Raw genomic sequence first — 22,907 nt, forward strand, 5'->3', positions numbered from 1 at the left:
GGAACCTGCCACCACTTGGGGGAATCCCCCGTGTCTATGCTTGCTAAGGCGTCCACGTGGTGCCTGGACATGTCAGGAGGCACTGGGAACATAGGTCAACAGTGGTACAGTTTCCTTGTAGGATAGTGGGCAGGAGACCTTTTCGTGTCCTAGTTGCATTGGTCTGAAAGTGTAACTAGGTCCCTAGCCCCCTTTCCCCATAAGAATTCCCAAAGTCCTGTGGTCAAACTGTTTGACCAGTGACTGACCAATACCAAGAGGAGAGATAAACAGAGACACACAGATTTATCTATGAACAAATCTCAGCATTTTATTTATCCCTGAGCAGGGAGAAGGGGCCTTGCCCCCAAAGAGTCAGCCAGTCAAGTGGGGTGGCTGGGATATGTGTTGTCTATCCAGTTAGTATAGTATGTTACACTGATTATGCAGAAACAGGAAGGGAAGCAATAAGTTAAAAGCCACATAAGTTATGAAAAATAATATATATATTTTATATATCTTGTATCCCCACTGAGGACTTGCTCCCTTGGAAACCAATAAATAGGCAGAGAAAAAGCAGCAATTAGCACCCTTCTGGGACTTCAGCGCTAAGTATATATATGTCTGAGTTCCCTGCAGCCTGAGAGTCAGTAGCCTTTCAGCGTGGCCTATGGGGGCCAACGTCTCCTGGAAAAGGAGATGAATGAATCAAAGGCTGGGGCCAGAAGAGGAGGGGCAGCAAGGAGCAGGCAGGGAGAAAAGAGTGAAGGAGAGGAGGTGGCTTGTGCAGTGAGAGGCTAGAGTTGTCAGGATACCCCTGCAAGCCCCAAAGTAAGAGCCCAGAGGCAAAAAGAAGAGCGGTTCTCTCGCCTCACATCTTTTTGGATGCAGAATTTCTCTTTGGTTGTCATTGGGGCTCCCCAGCCTGACCTCAAGGGCTCAGAAGCTCTCAGACCTGCCTGGACCATGCCTTCTTCATGGCCCCGCTGGAGGCAGGGGAGTGGGCAAGGAGGGAGGAGGGCAGAGGGGGAAGAAAAGCAGGAGCTATAACCCCACAGGTGTGGGGTGTTTCTGGGCTCCTCAATGAATGAACGCAAAGGAGAGCAGGGCCAAGCTGTTTGGCCTGATGGGGAGAACAGAGACCCTGAGAAGGGATTCATGGGAAGGAGGCTGGGGTTTCGTGGCACGGGTCTCCAGGGCCTGGTACACCAAAGCCAGGTTTCAGGCTGGGAAACATCTAGGCGGGGGCAGGGAGCTGAGACCCCCTGGAGGGTGGTGAACCCCAGTATTGCAGGGAGGAGAAGGGAGGGTATGATTCTCCTGCCTGCTCTCAGACTGCCATCCAGCCTTTCCCCAAGGGAATTTTTTATGGCAAGAATAGCTTCTGGAGAAGGTGCTTGTAGCTGGTTGGGCAGGCTGTCTAATTCTGACTGTGACCTGCTAGGAGGAGCCCACAGGAGGAGGGAAGGAGCACAGGTGTCTGGGTTGATCTCAGAGATCCAGGCTCAGGTCTTAAACTCCCAGGGGGAGCCTCTTCCCCTCGCTCTCTAATACTGTCAGGTCTCTGGGGAGCCCAGGTGGTACAGGAAAGCCAGGGACACTCAGCACCTCACCCCCCTCACCCCAGGAACTCCAGATACGGGGAGGGGCCCAAGTAGTCCCCATCAGCCCCTGGTCCATTGCTGGCTGGGGCTGGGCAAGCTAGGGCACTGGCCTCGGTGCCAAGGCACAGGCAAGGCAAGGCAAGGCTTGAGATATGAGTTTAGAACTCGGGTTGGGCAAAAGGGTCCAAGGGACCTTGTTCAGAGCCCTCTGTTGGGAGAGGAGTTTCAGAAAAGCAAGGAGGTGGAGACAAAACTGACCCCAAATTCAGTTTACCCAGTTGGGAAACCACTGGCCAGAAGGTTGGAAGGGTGGGATTGTGACATATTGATATGAAGTGGAGTGACTCTGGTGACAGTCCTGTCCCACCCCCTTTTTTGTGGCACCCACAAAAAAGTCATTGTTTTGAACTTTCCGTTCAGGATCAGGTTTGCCTCCCCTCCCCACCTGAGGGCCCCATGTTGCTTTCTTGAGTCTAGCTGAAATGCCTCTTGCTGCAGTGGAGTGACGAGGGGCCCCCGGGGGCCAGCTGCCTCACTCCGAGGCCTCCGACTCCTGCAAGAAGAGCTTCTCTGACATTTCGGTGATTTTGATTACAGGGCCTCTGCAGTTCTTCTTCTTCCGGGAGGGGGCGCTTGTGAGGTGGGACTTGGAAGCAACTACAGGGAACAGAAGCAGTGGGGGAGGGGCGGGGCTGGAGGTGTGAGAGCTCCTTAAAATGATGCTTTAGGGTCATAACCCCAACCTGTCCCCCTCCCCAGCATGGCTTCATGGGGCAAGTAGACTCACCGCTTCTAGATCTGGACTGCATAGTGCTGACCACGGCGGCTGAAGGCAAGTCCATCCTGGGAAAGGTGGGAAATGGTGTGATGTGAGGGGAGCCTGTGGCTTAGGTGTCACTGGGATTGGGGGTCTGAGGACTGGTGGGTAGAGGGCACTTCTTGGTTGTCACTCCCAGCCCTGGGCTGCCCTGCTCTGTGACCCTGGCTAGCCGGCTTGTACTCTCTGGGCCTCTGTCCCTTCTCCCTGCATACATGGCTAACATTTCCTGAGCCATTCTTTGTGACAGGCATTTGCAGGCAGAATCGTATTAATCCTTCCCAGCACAGGTAGGCCGTGTTTATGATCAGACCATTTTCCAGAAGGAAAAACAGAATTAAATGAACTTGGGCCAAGATCCCAGCTTGTAATAAGTGGCTGAGCCAGCACATGAACCCAGGCCCGCTCGCTCAGAGTATCACGCGGGGAGGGGAGGATGGCTTGGTGTGGGGCTGGTCCTGCAGGCCTTCCTCCCCTCCCCCCGCCCCTGCCGGTGCCGCCCCTCACCGGCTCTCCTCGCCCTCCATCAGCTTGCAGTAGGTGGCGATCTCAATATCCAGGGCCAGCTTGGTGTTCATGAGCTCCTGGTACTGGCGCAGCTGCCGCGCCATGTCCTTCTTGGCCTGCTGCAGGGCGCCCTCCAGCTGGGCCAGTTTGGCCTTGGCGTCCTGGAAAGCCAGCTCACCCTGCTGCTCAGCCTCCTTGATGTTCTCCTCCAGTTTCAGGCACTGCAGCCAGGAGGCCAGAGGAAGGAGTCAGTGAGCAGGTGTGGGAGGGAGAGAGCGGGCCAGGTCCAGGAGCTCACCTCTGTCCTTGGTGGAGGGAGGGCTAAGCAACGCATTTCTTGGTACGGTAATGGGTTGCATTGTAGCAAGAGGGAGTTCAAATAGACCTAGGAGACACTTCCCGAAGGTCCCCAAAGAGGGAAGTCCCACAAGCCCCCACAGGGGCCTGTCCCAGCTGTTCTGACAGGGCAGGACGTCGTCTGAAGGCTCATCCTGGCTGGAAGCTGGGGTTCAGGTCTCCACTCCCTTCTCTCTGTCTAGTTGTCGGGAGGCCATGGGTTCTGGGTGTGAGTGGTGGTGGGGCCGTCTAATGTTCCCACAGCCCCGGCCAGTTCACAGAGCACTTTCACATACGAAGCTCATGTGATCCTCAGCTCTCCTGGGAGGACAGGTGAGGAAACTCAGGCCCAGAGGTGCTAAGCGACCTGCCCAGGTCACTCGGTCAGGTCTTGCATGTACTCGGCATGTGAGAGCATGAGAGTTGGAGTTCCCTACTCCCCCCGGGTGGGTCCTCCAGAACTCACGTGGCTCTTGATGGAGAGGATCTGGGACCGCAGCTTCTGGATGCGCACATTGAGGTCCGCGATCTCACTGCGGCTGCTGTGGAGGCTGTTCCCAAACTCAGCTGAGCAGGCAGCCCGCTCCTCCAGCTGCAGCGTGGAGGAGGTGTTGGTGACAGGCCACTCACTGTGTCCCTCCCAGTTCCCCCTGTGCCTCCCGCCTTGCTGCTCCTTTTTCTCTCACTTCCCAACCCCACCTCCTTCTCTGCAGCCACCCCTGCGGGCCAGCATCTCCTTCCTACCTCCCTCTCCCGTCCCCACCAAGTCCTCCTGCCCTAGACGGAGCCCCACGGGCTGTGCCCACACCTGGCCTGGCATTGCTGGATAGCAGCAGCGCTGTTGAGCTTCTGGAGGGTGCAGATTTTCCCTGCTCCCGTCACCCCTCGGGGCCCAGTGCCGTGCTGGGCTCTCCAGTTCTCTACACGGGCCTGCGAGCCAGCTGCTGTGGTCTCCTGCCCCTGTGCTTCCCATTCCCCTCTCCGCATCTCAGCACATGGCCGAAGGCAACCTCAGCCATGGAGTGCAGCGCCTCCTGTCCTGGCTGCTTCCCTCTACTACGCGCTTCAGCCTCGAACCTGGTTCCGGGAGTAGGCCTCGGCCTCCTCTAGGCTGCGAGCTGCGATGGCGTCGTACTGGGCCTTCACCTCCTCCACGATGCCACTCAGGTCGATGTGGCAGCGGCTGTCTATGCCCATGGTCACCGACACGTCCTTCACTTGGGCTGCCAGATCCTTGAGTTCCTGGCCAGGCACATAAGTGGGGGGCTTAGGGCTGGTGGCGGGGGCATCTGACCCTCAGCCAGTCATCGTCCCCCATAGTCCCTCTATCCCCAGGGAGAGTGTAAGGTGGGTTACTCTGTCTCCCTACAGAGATGATCAAGCATGAATGCCCCCCCCCTCCATCATGCTCTCAGCTTGGACTCAGGAGGCAGCTCGCAGCCCCACGCCCCACCTTTGGCCTCCCTCTCTGAGCGGAGGGAAGGGGCGCAGGGAGGCCTCCTGGCTCCAGAGGCTCACCCCACAAGCCTTATTCCTCTTCACCATTCCCACTTTCTACACTGTGGCCCGCTCCCAGAGTGGGATACCTTCTTCCTGGCTGATGAGGGGACCTGGGGGACTTGTCCCCTCTGTTCATTGTTGCACCATTATGGCTCAGTGGTGCAGCTCGGCCTCCCCCTCTGGTTGGGAAGCTGCCTGAGGGTCTGGCAGAGCCATTTTCATCTCCAGGCCCCCAACATCTGGCAAGGGAGTGTCTAAGTGTTGGAATGAAAGCCTGTAAATGATGAGGGGCAGGAGCTGACCTAGAGGCTGACACGCCTGTATCCTACTCGCTGCCAGAGGCCAAGGCTGAGATGACTGCAGGGTCACCCTGAGACTCACTGCACCCTCTCCATCTAGCTGAGGGCTTGTCTGGCAACAACAGGGCTTCGCCTCAATATTTTCATCTTCTCCCTATGCTTTAGGGTCCCTCTTCTCTGCTTAGAAAATTCCAGCCCCCATCCTCAGACACGCCTGGAAGTGGTAAAGCCTCTCATTTTCATTCTGGGCCCGGCTGTCTGCTGAGTGCTTTCCAGGCAGCCTCACATTTCATCCTCCCCAGGCTGGCATGCGCGTTAGCCAGAACTGTGGCACCAAGAGTGTATGGAAACAGCTGTGAGTGCAGAGCCCTTGCTGTTCCTGCTGAGCTCCCTTAGAGGGGCCGAGACAGGAGCTGAAACCTCTGTCTGTCTTTCTACCCCAGATTGGCTTTCTATCATGCCTGACAGCTTCTGGCCTGAATGCTCATGAGTGTGTAGAGAGCCAGGTGGGGAATAGGGGTCTTCATAAGGAGCTAGAAGGTGTCACCTCTTGGGCCCTGGGCTGCTTTCCCTGGAGGTGCTAAACAATTGTCAGGGGCTGATAGGGGCCCCAGCGGGAAGGAGGAGGAGTGGGTGGAAGCAGTGTCTGAGGCCAACTTTGTACAGAGTGAGTCAGGTGGTCAGGACTCTGAAGGCAGGGTGGGGGGCCAGGTACCTTTGGGAAAGGGGGGTGGAGCTCACCGGGAGGAGGAAGGTATGGGGCGCGGATGTAAGTTACTTCTACTGGTATTCACAGTCCCCCCTGGGCCCTATTTCCATCATCAAATTTTGGTCAGTGTTCCCATTTTGCTGAAATATATCTATATTTATTTAACTTGTGTGTTTGAATCAGGATGCAGACAAGGTCCATTCATTGCGATTGGTCTGTATGTCGCTAAGTTTCTCTTAATCTATAGATACTCCCTCCATCTTTCTCTGTCTCTGTTTTTTTCTTGCTATTGTTGTTGCTTTTAATTGAAAACATCCGCTTATTTGCTTTGGAGCATTGCCCACAGTCTAGATTTTACTGATTGCTCCGTGGGCTAGTGTTTAACAAGCGCCTCTGCCCTCTGCATTCCTGGAAACTGGCAGGTGGATCTGCAAGCCTGTTTGGATCTGGGTTCGCTTTTTGGCTCATGACTACATTCTGATCCTGGTTCCTGCCTTTGGGCCCCTCCTGACCCTCAGTCCACATTTATGCTCAGAGAGGTTGTGGTGGAGCCGCTGGAGTCTGCACCTACAGAGGCGGGTCCTTCTGACCAGCAGCTTGTACCCCTGTAGCTGTCCACTGCAGGGCTGGGTGGGTCAGCCAGAGCCACGTGGGCAGCTGGGAGGCCAGCTGAGGGAGGCCGCCTCTCCCGGTTATTCACTGCCCGGCCCGACCACTTAGCATCCCTGGTGATGAGGAAAAGGAAGCCTGAGCAGTGGTGGGCGTCCTGGAGCCCCTCTAGGGACAACCTGTCTCTGCCCTGGAGCCAATAGGGCCCTGAAACTAGTGGCCAGCTAGCTGCCCCTTGGGGGTCTCCCGACCAGGGATTTTGGTTGATCTTCAAGTAAACTTAACAGAGATCTCTGGGCAAAAGCAGGGGCGGGCCCAACCCATGCCAGAATAAGGTAATGGCGTCTACAGACTCACGCCCCACCTCTGTCATCATCGGAGACTGACATTTCCCACACGGACGCAACATATTGTCCAGGGCTGCTCGGCTGTGGACAGTTTCAGAAACTTTGGGGCTTCCTTGGTCAACATATTGCGGGGGTCAGTGAGTATCGGGAGTTCCAGATAAAGCCCTCCATTGGCCCTTCTAGCCCAGGCCTAAGCTGGCATTTGTTACAGGCCAGGAAACGGCCAGGGCACAGTCAGAACACACGAGAGGAGGGTTTCCCCCATCAGGGTGAAGGAATTGGCAAAACGCAGCTGGTGGAGCTGCCTCAGATCCCTTCTGGAAAGTGGCAGGGTAAGCATGAGCTCAGTAAACAGAAGCAGGAAATGGAGGGTTTAGAACAACTGCAGACCTGTTCAGACATGCCAGCCCGGTGGAACTGCAGAGGGTTCAACAATGCTGCCTTGTGTGGTGTGGAAGTGCTAATGTGATGTACACCTCCAAATTGGCCAGAATTAAGCTGAGGTGCAGTCTAGAGCTTCTCTAGGGAACCAGAGCCTGAAGACACTACCACGTGCGTGACTACTCTCCCTGTGGTCCCCCAAGGTCAGGGTAGATGGTGACTCTGAGGGGATAACTTAATGTTACTTGGTAAAATGCCATGTGTAATGGCACTGGGCTCTGAATGCCACCACCTCTTATGAGCTGGGTAACCCTGGCCAAGCTTTTAAACCTCTCTGAGCCTCAGTTTTTTTCCTGGAAAATGGGTATAAATATAGAACTGAAAACAGCTAATGTTTACAAACACTTACCATGTGTCAGACACTGCTCCAAGGGTTTTAGGATATATTAACAAAATAAATCCTCACAACAGGTCAGTGAGCTAGGCACTATTATTCTCCCTATTTGACAGATGGGGAAATCGAGGCATGGGGAGATAAAAGAACCTGCTGAGTTTATGTGATTACTGAGCCAGATGCAAATACAAGCGGCTCTAAAGTCTGTGTTCTCTTAATGATTATCCCTACGTCATAGGGTTGTGAGGATTAAATGAGATTATGTCTGGAAAGCACTTAGCACTATTGCCTGGCATATAGTAGGACCGCAATAAGCAATAGCTAGGGATACTATCGTCACTGGTGACAGTGATGGAAACGGGGTGTAGTATCCACAGGCAGAGCAGTCTACTCCTGGAGCAGCCTCCCCGAGGCATCACCAGGGCAGGCGCCAAAGGGGCTTAGGCACAGCAGGCTCTCTTTGCAGAACTGCATCCCAGGAGATGTGTCAGGCTGCTGGGGAGTGTCAGCAGATTGCGTAGCTAATCTCCCTGGAATCGTATTTATGGGTGGGGCAGGTGGCGCTCTGGCTGGAAGCAGCCAGGCCCCAAATGCACCAGGGAGCTGGAGAGCATCTTGGAAGCTGAGGGGGAATGTGAGCCTCTGCTAGCTAGCCTAGGCTTCTCTTAAAAGCCTGTGTCCCTGGAAGTGGGGGGCAGGGGGTTGCTTGGGAGGTTGTAGTGTGTAGATGAGGCCCTGAGCAGCCCAGGGCCGTGAGCTCCTGGGAAAGGCTTTTAGGCTTTATCCCTGATGTGTACAGAAGGGAGAGCTGTTTCCTGGGACACAGAGGTGCGCCTGCACAGCCATGCTTTTCTGATCTAGTGTCTGCTCTAAAGTTGAAATCGATGTGTCCAGCCCTCCCGGGGCTACTCACATCTGACATGTTTTTCTTCTACCTGGGTGGCCATGGCTGGCACCTTCCTTTGCTTAGACCTGCTCTGTCTGAAGCGGTCGCCTCTAGCCATATATGGTTGTTTTGAACCATATATGGCATTTTGAATGTGGCTAGTCAAAACTGAGATGAGCTGTAAGTGTAAAATACACATCAGAATCTGAAGACTTAGTATGAGCAAAAGAATGTAAAATGGCCCATTCATTTTTTAAAATATTGATTGCATGCTGAATGATCATATTTTGGATATACTGAGCTAAATATAATATATTATTAAAATTAATTCTTCATGTTTCTTTCCTTTTTGAAAAATGTAGATACCAGAAACTTAAAATCACATATTATTAAATTACACAATTATGCATAAAATTACTTAAAATACATGACGTATGTGGCTCACATTATATTTCTATTAGTGCCGGCTTAGAGACCCACTGGTGTGGGGAATTGTCAGGGCCAGTATTGCCTTCTCAGCCTGCAGCAGGATATGGAGAGAAATGCAAACCTCACATCCTAACACCTTGCTGCCACCCAAAGTAATAGTAACTGGTCGAAAGCCCTGAGCCCCTACAGCATTCACTGCAGTCCCTTCTCCACAGCCATCTTATACCAGCACAAGCCATACCCTTCACCCCCTCTGCAGTACCCCTCCCCAGTACCCACCAGGGGCATCCTGGAACACTTAGAATAAGGTCCAAAGCCCAGTCCAGTGCCCATGGCCCCTGTCTGCTCTGCCCTAGCCACAGCAGCTCCTTTCTCTCCCTTTCATCACCAAACTCACTCCTGCTGTAGGTGTTTTGCACAGCTCTTCTGCCCAAAGCCTCCTCAAATGTCCACGGGGCTGGATCTCCCCAGTTTGAGCCTTCTCTCGCTTGCTCCTCCTCTGAGACACCCCCTGACCTTGGGGCCTGAAGCTTTGCCCGCCCGCCAGCCAGCAGTGTTGCATCACCTGGTTTCTCTGTAGCCCAGCACTTTTCACCCTCCTAAAGGATCTTGTTCAGATGTATGTTTACCTGCTAATTACCTGTCCCCTCTGCGCTAAGCTGTACCCTCCTGAGACCAGGAGCTTTGGCTTACTGCTGTGAGGTCCGTGCCTGGTACCTGGCTGGCACACAGTAAACATATGTGAAATGGATGCATGGATTTAGTCCTCATCACAACCCTGTGAGCCTGGTAATACTACTCTCCCCATTTTACAGATGAGGAAACGCAGGCACAGAGTGGAGACGTAACTTGCCCAACGTCACAGAAATGGGAAAAATGGTAGAGTCAGATTGGGATCCAAGGGCTGCAAAATCTAAATGGAGCCCGGGCCACAAAGTTGTGTAGTTGTGACTCTGGCAATGGTCAGGTATAGTGCTGGTTGTGCGTGGCCTTCCCCGTCTATCTCCATAGCTAGGACCTCTGTCCTAGCTTAGAGCTTGGGCCCTGGGCTTGCTGAGAGGTGGGGGAGCAGAGCGGAGGGTAGATTCCGAAACATTGGTCCGCCTGTCTGCCTGGGCTGCACCCGGAGTGAGTTTGGGCAGAGGAACCCCTCACTCACTTCTCAAGCCAATCAGTGGTGCCCCTGCTCATCCACATAGGGCTTGGCCTTCCTGCGGAGGGCTCTCCCAGGGACATGAAGCTCTGCAGGGTGGCTGATGAGGGTGGGAGGGCGGCCTCCCTGCTGTTCCCAAAGGGTCATAGTATATTCTCTGCTCTGCTACCTCCCAGGGCCACAAACAGATCTCAGGCCCTCAAAAGCCCCTCTGGGGGCTGAGTTTACTGGAAAGAAGTGTGGCCCACGTGCAGCCACGCGACTCCATCACCCTCTCCACAGGATGAGGCCATGAAGTTGTGCTCAGTGGTTCCTAGGGCCATCGTAGCAGAATTTTTCGATTGCATTGGTGACGGTGATCCCTGCTCTGACTTTGGCTGCACTGCCATAGCTTGGCACCTGCTGTTTGCAGCACATAGGCTGCCAACTCCTGTTATCCCCAACAATGGTTCTGCCTGCTCACAGCTGAATTGAAGCATCACCCCAAACCTCTTCACCCCTGGAGCAGGTGGTGTGGAGAGGCGAACACAGATCCCAGAGGATGTGGAGGAGGCAGAGAGGAGCAGAGGGGCTGCGTCCAGCAGCCAGCAGCAAGGCCCGTCTGCTAACTGCCCCTGTGGTGCACTAGGCCTTGCTGGCTCACTATCCCCCACCAGGCTCAGCTGAGGACTTAGGGAGAAATGAGAATGTGAGTGGAGGCAACTCTGTCTGCATTCACTGTGTCACTTTTTTCTGTAAGTTTCAAAACATTTTATTGTGTGCACACTTTTATAATATGAAATATAGTTATACCATGTAACATTCCCTGATATTATTAATAAAAAATATACCAGTGATGTCTTCAAATACTCTTTCCTGGGTACTATTACTGTAAGGAAGTTTGTCATGCCAAAATTAAAAAGACAAATCCTAATTATTACAATAAGGACCCATCTAATATCGCATTAATCATAAGTACCATTTTCTTATAATGTGGCAAATTTGATACATTAAAATAGCATTTTTGTTTAATTATACAAAATTATTTTAATCCAATAATTACATCCCTTCATATAGAATAATGATGCTCTTCATTTTTTAAGAACATGCATAAATATCTATCAATTTTCAACTTAAACTCCCAAACTTAAATTTTATACAGACGGCAGTACAGTCACAATAGTAATGACGTTGCTATTTCTGGGGGTAGCTCAAAATTTCCTTCCAATATCACCATTACCCAGGTATTATGTACTGTGTCGTTTTTGTTCGGCAGAAGCTCGGATTGTCTGGGAACCAGAGAATCTGACTACAGATCTTCCCACCCTGCCCAAACAGGGAAGGGTGAAGTGTGCGACTTTCAGAGCTGGAACTGTGGGTGCCTGTGCTTAGTCTACTGGGATAGATTCGTTCAATAAGACGGCTGAGAGTGGGCTTTTGGGAACCTGCCCATGCTCCACGAAATGAATGATGAAGGGAAGTGTCGGATTATTGATGGCCGTGCAGGAAGGGGTTTAAGAAAGCGTTACAACTATGGCCAGAAGTAGAGAGTGACTGTGATGGTTCCACGCCCCACTGTGTGCCTTCCCTCCCCTGCACCCCTTAGCCCTGGACCAGTCAGCTCTTGGCTCAGCGGGACACTGGCCCCGTCTTACCTGCTCGTAGATGGTTTTCATCAGCTCCACGTAGCTCTGCAGGCCTTTTAACTTGGTCTCCAGTTCGGTCCGACGAAGACACTCTGCATCTAAGTCCTGAGGGTGGGAGCACTGGTGAGTGATGGGAGAAGAAGTCGAGGGGTCACAGGGCAGGAGTGGGGTACGGGAGCTTTGCTTCCTGGGTGAGATGGGGGTGATTTCCGAAGGAGACCTGGCTCAGAGCCTGGGAGCACGAGCAGGGTGGGGACAGGTATCTGTCTGTCTGTCTGTGCTCCTGGGACTCAAGCCTCTGATGGCTCTGCTTGGGAATCCTGAGAGAAAGCGGGCAGAGGGTCCATGAGGAAGGAGCCCCTGGGGCAGGCTGGGCAGGCTACCTTTTTCAGCTGGACAAAGGTAAACTCCATGTCTGTGCGCTTGGAGATCTCATCTTCATACCTGGGAGGTGAGGAGGGAGAGAGAAACAGAGAGAGAAACAGAGAGAGAGCCTGCTCAGTTGGGTGTGATGGGAGCTTGGGGTTTGGTTAACCCTCCTTGGGTGGGGCTCAGGGCCTCTGCTGTGTCACTTGGTTCCTTGTGCCAATTAGAAAAAAGGGGCTCTTTCTTTAGGGGGATGGAGCCCCCCGTCTTCTATGACATATCCCCTCTCCCACGTGATACCCTAGTGTTGGCGCTGGGGAAGCAGGCAAACCTCTTTTCTTTCCTGATTATCGGCTAGTCCTCTCCCTATGGCATCTGTCCCCTCCTGGGCTCTGCTCCACAGTCACCTCCTCCAGCAAGCCTCTCCTGCTCATGCAGTCTTTTCACCCTGTCATTTTGTTCCCTCATCTTTTGTTCCCCAGGAGTCTCAGTTTCAAATAAGCTTTTGATCAAGTCTGTGCCAGGCATCCTGCTCGCCCTTTGCCCGCTCCCACCTCCACCCTCCTCACAGCCCCACCCTTGTCTCCTCCACTAGATGGTAGGACACCATTCCATCATGTTCCCTCCAGAGGGAGGACAGGAAGAGCGTGGACTTAACAGTCAGACAGACCCCGAGTGTAGTTTTGAGCAGGTAACTCCACCCCTCCTTCCTGACTCTTTGTCTCCCAGGGGTGTGTGTGTCTGCACGTGCATTTGTGTGCATGTGTGCATGTGTGTGTGGGGGCTGATGAAGTCCACCCTGGTGCAGACAGATTTGTACAGTCAGTACTTAACTAAGGTGGGTCCCCTCTCTTCTCAGAATTGCTTCCTCCTTAAGTCCACTCGTATCTGGAACAAGGACACTGTTAGATGGGGAGATGGGATTCCTGGATCCCTGACCTTACCCTTTTCCTCTAGTCAAGATTTCCATCTTGGTGCCTCCCCCCCAGCGTGGGGGTCTGCCAGACACAGACTTCCCTGCATCAGCGCTGCCTGCCCCAGCGGATGTGGGGATTCTGTGGCTTCCTGTTTTCTTCCCTCCTCTCCAAGGAATGCCTGAATCACTGGCGGCTCTAATTACAGCCGCCTGCCTGCCCCAGACCCTGACCTCAAGGCAGGGGCCGCGTCACATCGCCCACATCAGCTGGCCGGACCTGCCACCCCTCAGGCCTTCTTTTCCACTAGCCTATCCGAGGAGCTAAGGGGAGCAGTCCCAGGGGAGCGAGCGCCTGCAGGCACTTGGGTCTTTGAAACTCAGTGTGTTGATTGTGTACACTGTCTCTGGCCAGGGCCTTGGCTTCCAAGAGTCTGCGAAGCGATGGTGCAGGTCACGGGAGTGGGGGGGCACAGGGGTGGGCCGAAGAGACTGTTCTTCAGATCGGGGCCTGCCAGGGTGAACAAAATGCCCTCTCCTGTTACCATCAGAGCCCCCAGTGAGGAAGGTCCTGTTGGTCCCATTTCATAGATGAGAAAATAGAGACTCAAAGAAGGGCTAAGAGGCTCATGTGGTGGGCTGGTGAAGCACGGGGCTGTAGAGCCAGACTAGTTGGCTCTAATCCTGCTTCCTTGCTAATCAGCTATATGATCTTGGATGAGCTACTTGTGTGTGCCTCAGTTTTGATAATAGTGATAATGGTGAGGATGAAATAAGTTAATACATGAAGTGCTTCCAACAGTGAGTGGCACCCACTAAGCCTATTGCTGCTATAATCACCTGAGCTCTCTTCTCCCAACACCAGGCCCAGGCCCAGGCCCTCAGCCTCTTTGCCTTGGCCTCTAACAATTTCAAAGAGAGAAACTATGGGAAGCCTCATTGCAGAGAGAGAGAGAGAGAGAGAGAGAGAGAGAGAGAGAGAGAGAGAGAGAGAGAGGAGGGAGGGAGGGAGGGAGGGAGGGAGGGAGAGAGAGAGAGAGAGAGAGAGAGAGAGAGAGAGAGAGAGAGAGAGAGAGAGAGAGGCTGGTTCTCTGCACATCCTTCACAAATCCTCACAGCTAGGCTGACTTGAACAGGCTTCCCCCTGGAATCTGGGGGCCTCTGAGGAATTCCCTGCCCTAGGGATGGGGCCTGGGGAGTCCCAACCTGAGAAGTCCCTCGTGGATGGACTGGCCGTCCCCACACAAGCCTTGTGGTTAAATTTGGCCTTCTCCCCTCCCCTCTGGATAGCTGCCTGCCTGGGGGCAGGACCTTGGGGAGAGCTGTACAGTGGGGAGGTCCTTTGAGGTGCCAAACTCCTCCTTACTTCTCATTCCTTACTCCTCCTTACTTTCCCATCCTTTTGTGCAGCCTTCCCTCCTCCCTTCTTACCGACTCTACTGGATTTCAGCCCCAGTTCACCCCTTCAACCAGATGCTCTTGTGCAGTGAACATCTTGTACAACTGTATGCAGTGTTCCTGAGTTACTTGCTGTGTGGCATTGGGCAAGCAGTTCCCCCTAGCTGGGCTTCTGCTTTGTTCTTAGTAAACAGAAGAGTCAGCTAACTGATCCTTGGGGTCCCAGCTACATCAAAGCTTTGAAAAGTCTCCATCCCTATAGAGGCTTAGATGATGCCATCTCCCTACTTCACCCCCAATCCTCTGTCAGTCTGCCAGCCACCAGCTCCCAAACCCGTTCTCAGCCCTTTTCAGCTTGTCACACCCGCACCCCCCCACCCCCAACTTGTTTATTTCGAGGAGTGAAGCTGATCTCATCAGCCTTGTAGAGGCAGGGCACGCCCCTCCCTGTCAGGGCTTGGCCTGGAGTCTCCTGGTTCCTGGGGGCCCCTCTGCTCTGCCCAGGTTCCGCACAACCAGGCTGCTGCTTCCCCGGCTACGACCTACAGACCCAGAAGCCCTCCATACTTGCTTCCCCCAACTCAGGTGGGTTCCCTACCCAGAGAGGGGAAGAGAGACTCTTAACCTAAATAGTAATGTTGGGCAGCAGATGGAAACGAGGCAGCAGGCCAAATGAGGGGGTTGAGACAGATTAGAACATGAAGTAGTGTTTGTACAGAACTTCCAGTTACAAAGTGTCTCCACGGATGTGAACTGGCTGGGCTCACAGGAACAGCCTCTCACAGTGGATGGCTGAGGTGAGGGATGGGATTTAGCACGCGTGGCTGCGTGACTGAGGGCAGCAGGTCCCTGCCTTCTCTGGGCCTGTGTTTCCTTCCCCATGAAAGGAGGATCTGAGACTCCCATACAGCTCTGCCATTTGCTGATCTGTTGAGGGCTAAAGAGATAGTAGATATCGGTGAAATGAGTCACAGATTCTGGTGTACCAATATGAATTTCCCTCATCATGATCAGAATGGGTAATCAGATTCCCTATGTGTTTCCTAGTTCCTGGGAGGGCAGGGCCGGGGGAGAGGTGGCCCCAGGCCAGGGAAGGGCCCAGCCATGAGGAACAGTCCAGGTCAGGGCTGCAGATCATGCCTGTTGGATGGAAAGTTCCAGCCAGACGCACAGATAAGGAAACTGAGGCCCCAGAGCAAAGAAAGTTTCCTGTGTGACCATGCCCTCTGAAAGTGGCTTGGGTAGGGGAGGGAGGTCATGCAGAGGCGGTGGGCAAGCTGAGCCCCAGCCCAGGTCCCTGGACACCCGACAGGCTGCCCTCACCCTCCAGCCCTACCTGCCTAGCTGTTCTGGAGACAACAGGCCTCACCTCAGGTCAGCAGGACTTGGGGCAGAGCTCAAGCCCTGGAGGAGGAGAGTGCGGTTCAGCCATACCCTGTCCTCCCTCACCCTGGCTGGGGGCCTCCTCGCAAGGAGACCAGACCCAAGGAGGGGATGTAGGGGCAAAGCCGCGCTGCTCTACCCAGCCTCCTTGTCCTTGAAGCCCTGGCCACTGAGTGGTCAGAGAGGGTCACCTCGCTGAACCACCCAAGAGCTTGGCTGTCTTCTAGACTGGCCAATTCAGTTCAGCAAGCCTGTGTCAAAGGCCGCACCGTGTGCTGAGCACTTCCGTCTTCTAGGGGATAGACGAGTGGTCACTTACAGCCATACTAAACTCTTGACTTCCTCCTTGTACCAGCTTTAGTTGGTATCAACCGTCATCCTTCCCACTGCACACAGGAGGAAACTGAGGTTTGCATGTTAAGCAACTTAATCAAGGTCACAAAGCTAGGAAGAGATGGGGCAGGGAGTAAACCCCTATCAGTCTCTGCTCAAGCCTGGGCCCTTAACCTGGGCTGTACTGCCCACCAGATGGTCCCCGTCTGTCTGTCCTGCTAAGCTGTAAAAGCATGTGCAGGCTGGGGCTGTGTCTCCCTCATCTCTCTGGATCCCAAGTTGGCCCCTGAGTTCAGCACGCACTACCAAAGGGGACTGCTTTATTCTAATAAAACCCACTGCTTCTGTCCTTTGCCTAACCCTTCCGTTTCTCCTTCCAGCCTAATTGAGATTGAAACCCCAAGCCATATCCGAAGCAGGAGCCCATCTGTCACTCTAGACGGTGACAGAACTTCCCATTGCCAGCAGGAGATGTGGACAAGAGCAAACATGTGGGGCATGAGAGGAGGGGATAGGAGATGGTGGCTGCAATGCTGCCCAGGGTCCAGCAAGTGCAGGACTTAGCTGTCAGACATCACAAGGCTGACTTTGTTGTAAGAGTCACTATTTGGGGATCGGGGGGGGGCTGTGGATTCACCACTGTATCCCTCCAATATCTAGAACACTGCCTGGCACATAATAAGTCCTCAATAAGTGTGTCTGAAGTAAAGAAATGTTCTTTAAAGAAGTTTCCTCTTTTTTTGGCTTGGGTGCCCCAGACCTTGCCCCTGAGTACAGGCTGGTCCACCCGCAGTCCCTGCCCACAGCCCCGGTGGGGCGTATGCTACCTGATTCGAAACTCCTCCACCTTCTCGAGCACCTGCAGCAAGTTGGATTCCAGCTGTCCCCGCTCCTGGCTCACTTTGCGCAGTTCCTCCTGCAGCCGGGCCTGATACTTCTCATAGACGTGCCCAAGGTCAAAGGCAGCCGAACCCTGGCCCTGCAGGAAGCTCCAGCGGGTCTCCAGCAGCTGGTTACGCTGCTCCAGAGCCTGCACCTGGGAGAGCAGGAAGGCTTCGGTGAGAGGGCCAGGCGCGGACCGGCAGGGTACAGAGGCCCCAGGACGGCCATCACGCCCACACAGGGGCTTCCCTGGGAAGTGGCAGCTCATTTGCTTTCCACCTTCACTCCGCGCATTCAGAGGGCATCTCCAATCACTGATTGTTCAAACTGAAGATCAGGTGAAGATCAAGTGAGATAAGGAGGGAATCAGAGAGGTGGAGCCAATTAGCAAGAGTTTCCTAGGAGACGAGCAGGGCCAGCTACTGGGTGAGGGAAGGGGTAACTAGGGTGAGTGTGACAGGCACTCAGTGCCCGCCTGGGGCTTGGGTGGGAGACCCTAGGGAACCTGAGGTGTCAGAGGCTTATCTGCCACCCCCCCCCTTGACAAGCCTGGTCTCATCTTGCCTTGGAAACTCAGCAGGGTAGGGCCTGGTTAGTACTTAAATGCTAATCCTCCCAGCAACCATGGACTTATAGCCTCTCCAATCCTCAGTTTCCCCAGCTAAAGTTGGGGATGATATCCCCTGCCCTGCCCACCTCTGAGGGCTGTTGGGAGAAGAGCCTGGGTGCGCTTTGGAATATTATAGTAATAATAGCAAATGCTTCTGTGGCCCCTACTGGGCGTCAGGCCTGCCCTCGAGCTTGACATCTTTAACTCATGAAATCCCTACAACAACCCCATGGGGTAGGTATTGTTATCAGCTACACTTTACAGATGAGGAAATAAGGCACTGGGAGCTTACATAACTTGCCCAAGTTCACAAAACTAGCAAATGGAAGAGCCAGATGTAGAATCCTATTAGTTTGGATTTAGAATCTTTTAACCACTGCAACATATGCCCCCGTCTGCTGCTAGGGTCACCGTGGGCCCTGGAGCCCACCTGCCCTTCCTGGCTGGCTTTTGCCTCTAGTTCGGGCCTGTTTTCCCTCGAAGATAATGACGGGGCCCAAGCCTTCTGGGCTCCGCTGTACCTCTCAAACTGCCTCCTTCACGTTCTCCTGTGCAGACTGCTGCACGGCCTCCCAAGGTCCTTAGCTCCCATCCCAGCCACCGGCCGGCTGTCAGGGACCCTTGGGTCCCCTCCTTCCCTCCTTTTGGGGCTCCCCCCTTCTTCCCCACACTGCCCGTCCTCTCCAGGCTCCTTCTCTCTCGGGCATGACCCTTTCCACCATCCTAGGCCCTCACCAGGTGTGCCCTAGCTCCCCTCCTGCAGGAAGCCTCCCCGATGTCCTCCAGGAGGAGGCCCTTGTTTATCTGCTCCTCCCTTGTCCTGACCTATCACCTTCCCTCTCAGACTGAGAGCCAACTGCTCTCCCTTTGGGGCCCCTAACCCCTTGGTGCTCAGGGCAGGGCTAGGTTACTGAAGGAGGAGGATGGCTGGGGCCTGGCTTCTGGGCAGTGTGGGCTGTTGTCATGAGGACGTTGTCATAACCAGTCCAGTGTTGTCCCCTCTGATCCCAGGCACGTAGCTGGGCCTCCTCCCGCCCATTGCTGGCACCAGCGCCCAGAATCATAGTCTGAAAGAACCAGAATCACAGCCAGGAGCCTTTCGGATCAGCTGGTCTGTACTCTTCATTTACAGAGGAGGAGATGGGGGCCCAGGGCAGTCAAGTGATTTGTCCATTGTCACACAGCAACTGGGTAGCCAGGTTTCCCATACAGGCCCATTCGATGGCTGCTGCCTATTCTGGACCTTCCTGGGCTTCCTGTTCCTTCCAAATTTGGGTGCTACGTGGGCCCTCCTCTCTGTACCCTGCCCACATCCCCACCTTTGCCTGAGACACTCTGATGCCCTTGGGAAGTCCCCCTTGACATTCGCAGTGAAACCACCAGCATGACTATTGGACGATGGCCTTTGTGGGCTGTCATTCCTCTGCTCAACTCCCATTTGTACTGGTAAATTCTGCTTGAAGCTGACCTAAGTGTACAGTCAGCTGTACAGCCAAACAGGTTCAGTAGGGATGGAAGTCAAGAGGGTTTGTGTCTTACTTGTGTGTGTGAGAGGGCTTATGGGGGGAGGTAGCTGCTCGCCCCACCTTCCCTCCGTTTTGACAAGCAGGAGCCCGTGTTTACACTGAGGGTGGGGTGAGAGGAGAGATGCGAGGCGGCTTCCTCCACCCATAAGCAACAAAAAAACCCTTTACACAAGGAAGTCCTTCCCCTAGTCTAACCTCAACACCCTATGCTGTAGCACTAGCCTTTTGGGAGACGGAGTGCATTTGGCCAGCCACAGGGCATTGTGGGACATCTGGGCAGCCTCTCTCCCCTGCTGCCCTTGGGAAAGCTACCTGTTATCTCAGTGGATGGGGATGGAGCTGAACCCCGACCCAGGACCTTCACTGCAGAAAGCCTCCTCCCTCTTGGAACAGAGGCCTAGGGAAGTGCCAGGTTAATTGCCACTAACCTGCCAAGGCTGCAGAGCGCTTACCTCTCATTCTCCTTCTCCCCAATCTGGCTGACCCCTCCTGTCCCTAGATCCCATGGTGGTTGTTCTACGAGGGGCCTCAGAGAGCAAACCCCCGGTCTACGTGCCTTCCATTGTCAGGTGAGAAAACCGAGGCCCAGAAGGGCAGAACTCACTGTGACCCAACTTCATGGTACTGAGCCCCAGACCAGGGTGGGATAGATGTGGTTTTTTGTAGGGAACTGAGCAGCCCAGGTCCCCAACCTATGGGCCCACAGTCAAGGCAGGTGAAGTTACAGGATGGTGCCCCTGGGGCCTGCAGGTCCTATTCCTCAGGTAAGGGGAGGGGTGTCAAACCCAGAGGTTGGCTTTGCCCAGGGAGCCTCAGGGTCTCCTTGTCAGGAAGGGCTGGTTTGTGCCTTCCTGCATGCGGGCAGGGGGACTTCCAGAGGCCACATAGGCCCAGGGGAAGACATTGTGCCCAGGTCTCTGTCTCCAGGCATTTTACCACCCTCTCTACAGCCCACTTAGGCTGATTGCTGGCAGTCCTGCCTCTTGTCTTACTTCCATCTCTACTGTTGTCTGCATGTGAAGGTGAGAGGATCCAGCCAGCAGCCTCTGCTGGGTGTCCACATTGCCCTCTCCCTGCCTCTCTCAGCTTCCTCTCCTGTTGCTGCTTCTGCTCATCCCTGCTCCTCTCATGGCTGCTGCCATACCAGTCCTTCCACTGCCACGAGCTCACGCCCACCCTCAGAGCAGAAGGGTACGTGAAGCACAGAGAAGGTAAGTGGCTTGCCCCAGGAAACACAGCCTGCAAGTGGAAGAGCCAATACTGTTCCAGGGCCTCTCACCAACTCTTGGTGGTCTCCCCCAATAACTCTCCTCCTCTCCCTCCCCCTTCTCTGTGCTCTTTTCTCCATGCCTTAGAGGGCCAGAAGGGGATGGGGAGCAGGACTGCCCCTGCCTGTCGCTTCTCTTTGCCTAGAGACCCCACCCCTGCACTGGTACGCATCTAATCCCCGGGCTCAGACATCTCTTTCAAGCCCTGTGCTGCACCCCTACTCAGGAAGCTGCAGATTTTGTACTCTTAACCACTGCATGGGTCCACTCAGGCCCTTGCGTCCTTTACAAGGAGACGGAGGGATATGAGCTAACAGACCTTTTCCATAGAGTTGGTGGGTTAGCTGGGACTCCTTGGGCAGAGCCCTAGCAATCAGATGCCAATGGGCTGGCATCCGCAGCTCCCTGCATCCACGCTGAAGAGCATGGGTCTCAAGGCACAGGCTTGAAAGTTGGGGGGCTCCAGTTCTGCTAAAGACCTTAGAGGGCATCACCCTAGCCCTTGGGCACAGAATCCCGACCTCTGGGGCCCCCAACCTGTGCCTGTACAGCCTTCCGTCCCCACGGCAGGGGCAGAGGGTAATATCAGCCCTGGTGTTCAGGGAGGAAAGCCACCCATCTGAGCCAAATTACATAGCTCAGGAAGCATTCCTTTTAAGGGATTCACCCAGGTTTGGAGTGGATGTGGCTTTGCAGGGACCTGCTTTCCCGGAGCAGCAGGCTAGTCTCCCAGGGCCAACAGCCCAGCAGTACAGGGCTCTGCAACTGGCAAGGCCTTGGGCAGGGGACGTTCCACCTCATGGATGATATCCTCCAGTTGTTACTTCCCCTCCACATACCCTGCCCGGGCACTCCAGGTGTGGGTGCAGGAATGCTGGTCTGGGCACATGCATGGGGAGAAGAAATGGTTCCCATCTCAGAGACTACTGGCTTGTACCCTCCAGACCTGAGATCAAGTCCAGCCTGTGACTTGCTGGCTGTGTGACCTTGGTCCAGGCACCTAACTTCTGCATGCACATGGTACGTCCTTCTCCTCAGGTGCATGGTAGGGGGACTAGCCACTGCAGGATTTTGCTGTGTGGGCTAAATAACATGCATCTGCAAAGTTCCCGCAGACAGCCAGGCACACGCAGCTGCTCAAAACGTGTTCTTTTCTTCCCTCTGCCCCTCTCTGGGAGCACCCACCTCCCGGGAACACTAGCAATGTGCAGAGAAACACAGAAGCAGGGACAGCAAGGTGCAGACAAGGGCTGAGCCAGGCCAGAGGGAGGAGGCTCTGGTTTACTGGGGGGCAGGAGGCAAGAAGGTTGCGTTTTCATCATCTGTAAAATGGGCATAGAATGACTTCTTTCCCAAGGTTGTGGAGGGAAACAGAGATAACTATGTAAGTACCTAGCACAGTGCCTGGCCCACAGGAAGAAATTCACTAACAGCAGCTCTTATTATTGTGACTCTCATTCTTGGGCAGGGCAGGAGGGAGCAGAGCGGAGAGGTCTGGTCAGCAGAGGTGGCTTGAAGGAAGTGAGTGAGGAGCAGGTTTGGGAGGTAGATAGGACTTTCTTGGAGCTCTTGAAGCTCTTGCCCTAGGGCAAATGGATGCCTAGACCAGCATCCCGGCCATAGCAGTGCTCTAGGAAGTCAGAATGTGTGAAGTCCCTCTGCTTAGGCGGGTGCCTGGCTGGCTGCCTGTTTCGGACTCGTGGCACCCATCTCCTGCATTCCTACCTCTTGATGGGCCACAGCTGCGTCTTCACTCTGAAGCCTTCTCCCTTCCGGACGCCCCACAAGCCCCCTTGGCTCCTGACTACAGGAAGCTGAACAGGGCCAGAGGCGGGGACAGGAGGGTGGACCACTGCTTTGGGGTAGGACTACAGACCATGCTCTCATCAGCCATTCCAACGAGGCGGCATCCGCTTGGCCACACTCAGAGCTCCTCCCTAGTCCAGGCCTGAGGGGAGCGTGACCCCAGGCCACACAGCCCATTATTATCCAGTCATACCTCAGAGGCCATCCTAGGGTCCCTTTCTCCCCGCCATGCCAGGATGGCTCAGGGATTTCCCTCCACTTCTCTGCTCAGAGCTAGCCTTTAGAGTTAGCCATGCCAGATCCCCATTGGCTGGGGGCCGGGGTGGGGCATGATGCTCAGGAAATACAGAATTCAGCCACCTGCCCCCTCTTGATAGTCCTTAGTTTTCGGGAGCCCCCTCCCACTTCTGCTCACCTTGCCAATCAGGGAGGCAAATTTATCATTGAGGACCTTCATCTCCTCCTTTTCCTGGTTCTTCTGCTGCTGGATAGCTGGGTCCACCTTGAGGTCTAGGGGCATCAGCAGGCTGGGGTTCACGGTCACTTTGGGAATGGTGCCAGCTGGCCAGCAGCCTGTGAGGCTGCAGGAGCTGAAGCCTGGCTGAGGGGTCCCACAGCTGTCCCATTTCAAGGTCCCAGGCTGGGAGCCGCCTGCAGGGGTCACCTCACAGCTGCTAAGGCTGCTGAAGCCAACTACGCAGGAGCGGCAGGCCATCCTGGGCCCCCGGGCCCTGGGAACAGGGAGAGCACAGAGATGAGCGAGGGAGCCTTCGTGGGGTGGCGACGACGGCAGCAAGCTCCAGTCACAGGCAGGGCAAGCTGGGGACTGAGGCACAAACACCTGTCG

The 22,907-nt window shown here is 54.5% G+C and overlaps 1 protein-coding gene across 3 annotated transcripts; it reads right to left on the minus strand.

Annotated features, from left to right (window-relative positions):
• Nucleotides 1–287: 287 nt before the first annotated feature.
• On the minus strand, nt 288–22,907 carry KRT80 (keratin 80). Of its 3 annotated transcripts, none has more exons than XM_081059948.1 (9): nt 22,476–22,907; nt 16,796–17,004; nt 11,959–12,019; nt 11,585–11,680; nt 4,321–4,485; nt 3,710–3,835; nt 2,908–3,128; nt 2,371–2,426; nt 288–2,240 (listed from the first exon to the last, which is right to left on the minus strand). In XM_081059948.1, exons 1-9 carry the CDS (start codon nt 22,773–22,775, stop codon nt 2,116–2,118), a joined length of 1,359 nt encoding a protein of 452 aa, XP_080916074.1. In that variant the 5' UTR covers nt 22,776–22,907; the 3' UTR covers nt 288–2,115. The 3 variants fall into 3 exon arrangements, with proteins under 3 accessions (XP_080916074.1, XP_080916076.1, XP_080916075.1); XM_081059950.1 differs by having other exon boundaries at nt 288–2,275; XM_081059949.1 differs by having other exon boundaries at nt 289–2,136; nt 22,476–22,785.

The sequence above is a fragment of the Rhinolophus hipposideros genome, assembly GCF_964194185.1.
Source record: "Rhinolophus hipposideros genome assembly, chromosome: 9".
Lineage (NCBI taxonomy): Eukaryota > Metazoa > Chordata > Mammalia > Chiroptera > Rhinolophidae > Rhinolophus > Rhinolophus hipposideros.

Bases quoted from the DNA above. Each gene is read 5' to 3' on its own strand.
- KRT80 (XM_081059948.1), bottom strand. From the start codon at position 22,775: ATGGCCTGCCGCTCCTGCGTAGTTGGCTTCAGCAGCCTTAGCAGCTGT. The intron at 11,681-11,958 runs GTAGCCTGCCCA...TCCCACCCTCAG, and splicing joins CCTTTGTCCAGCTGAAAAAG to GACTTAGATGCAGAGTGTCT. The intron at 4,486-11,584 runs GTAAGACGGGGC...GTGCCTGGCCAG, and splicing joins TGAAAACCATCTACGAGCAG to GAACTCAAGGATCTGGCAGC.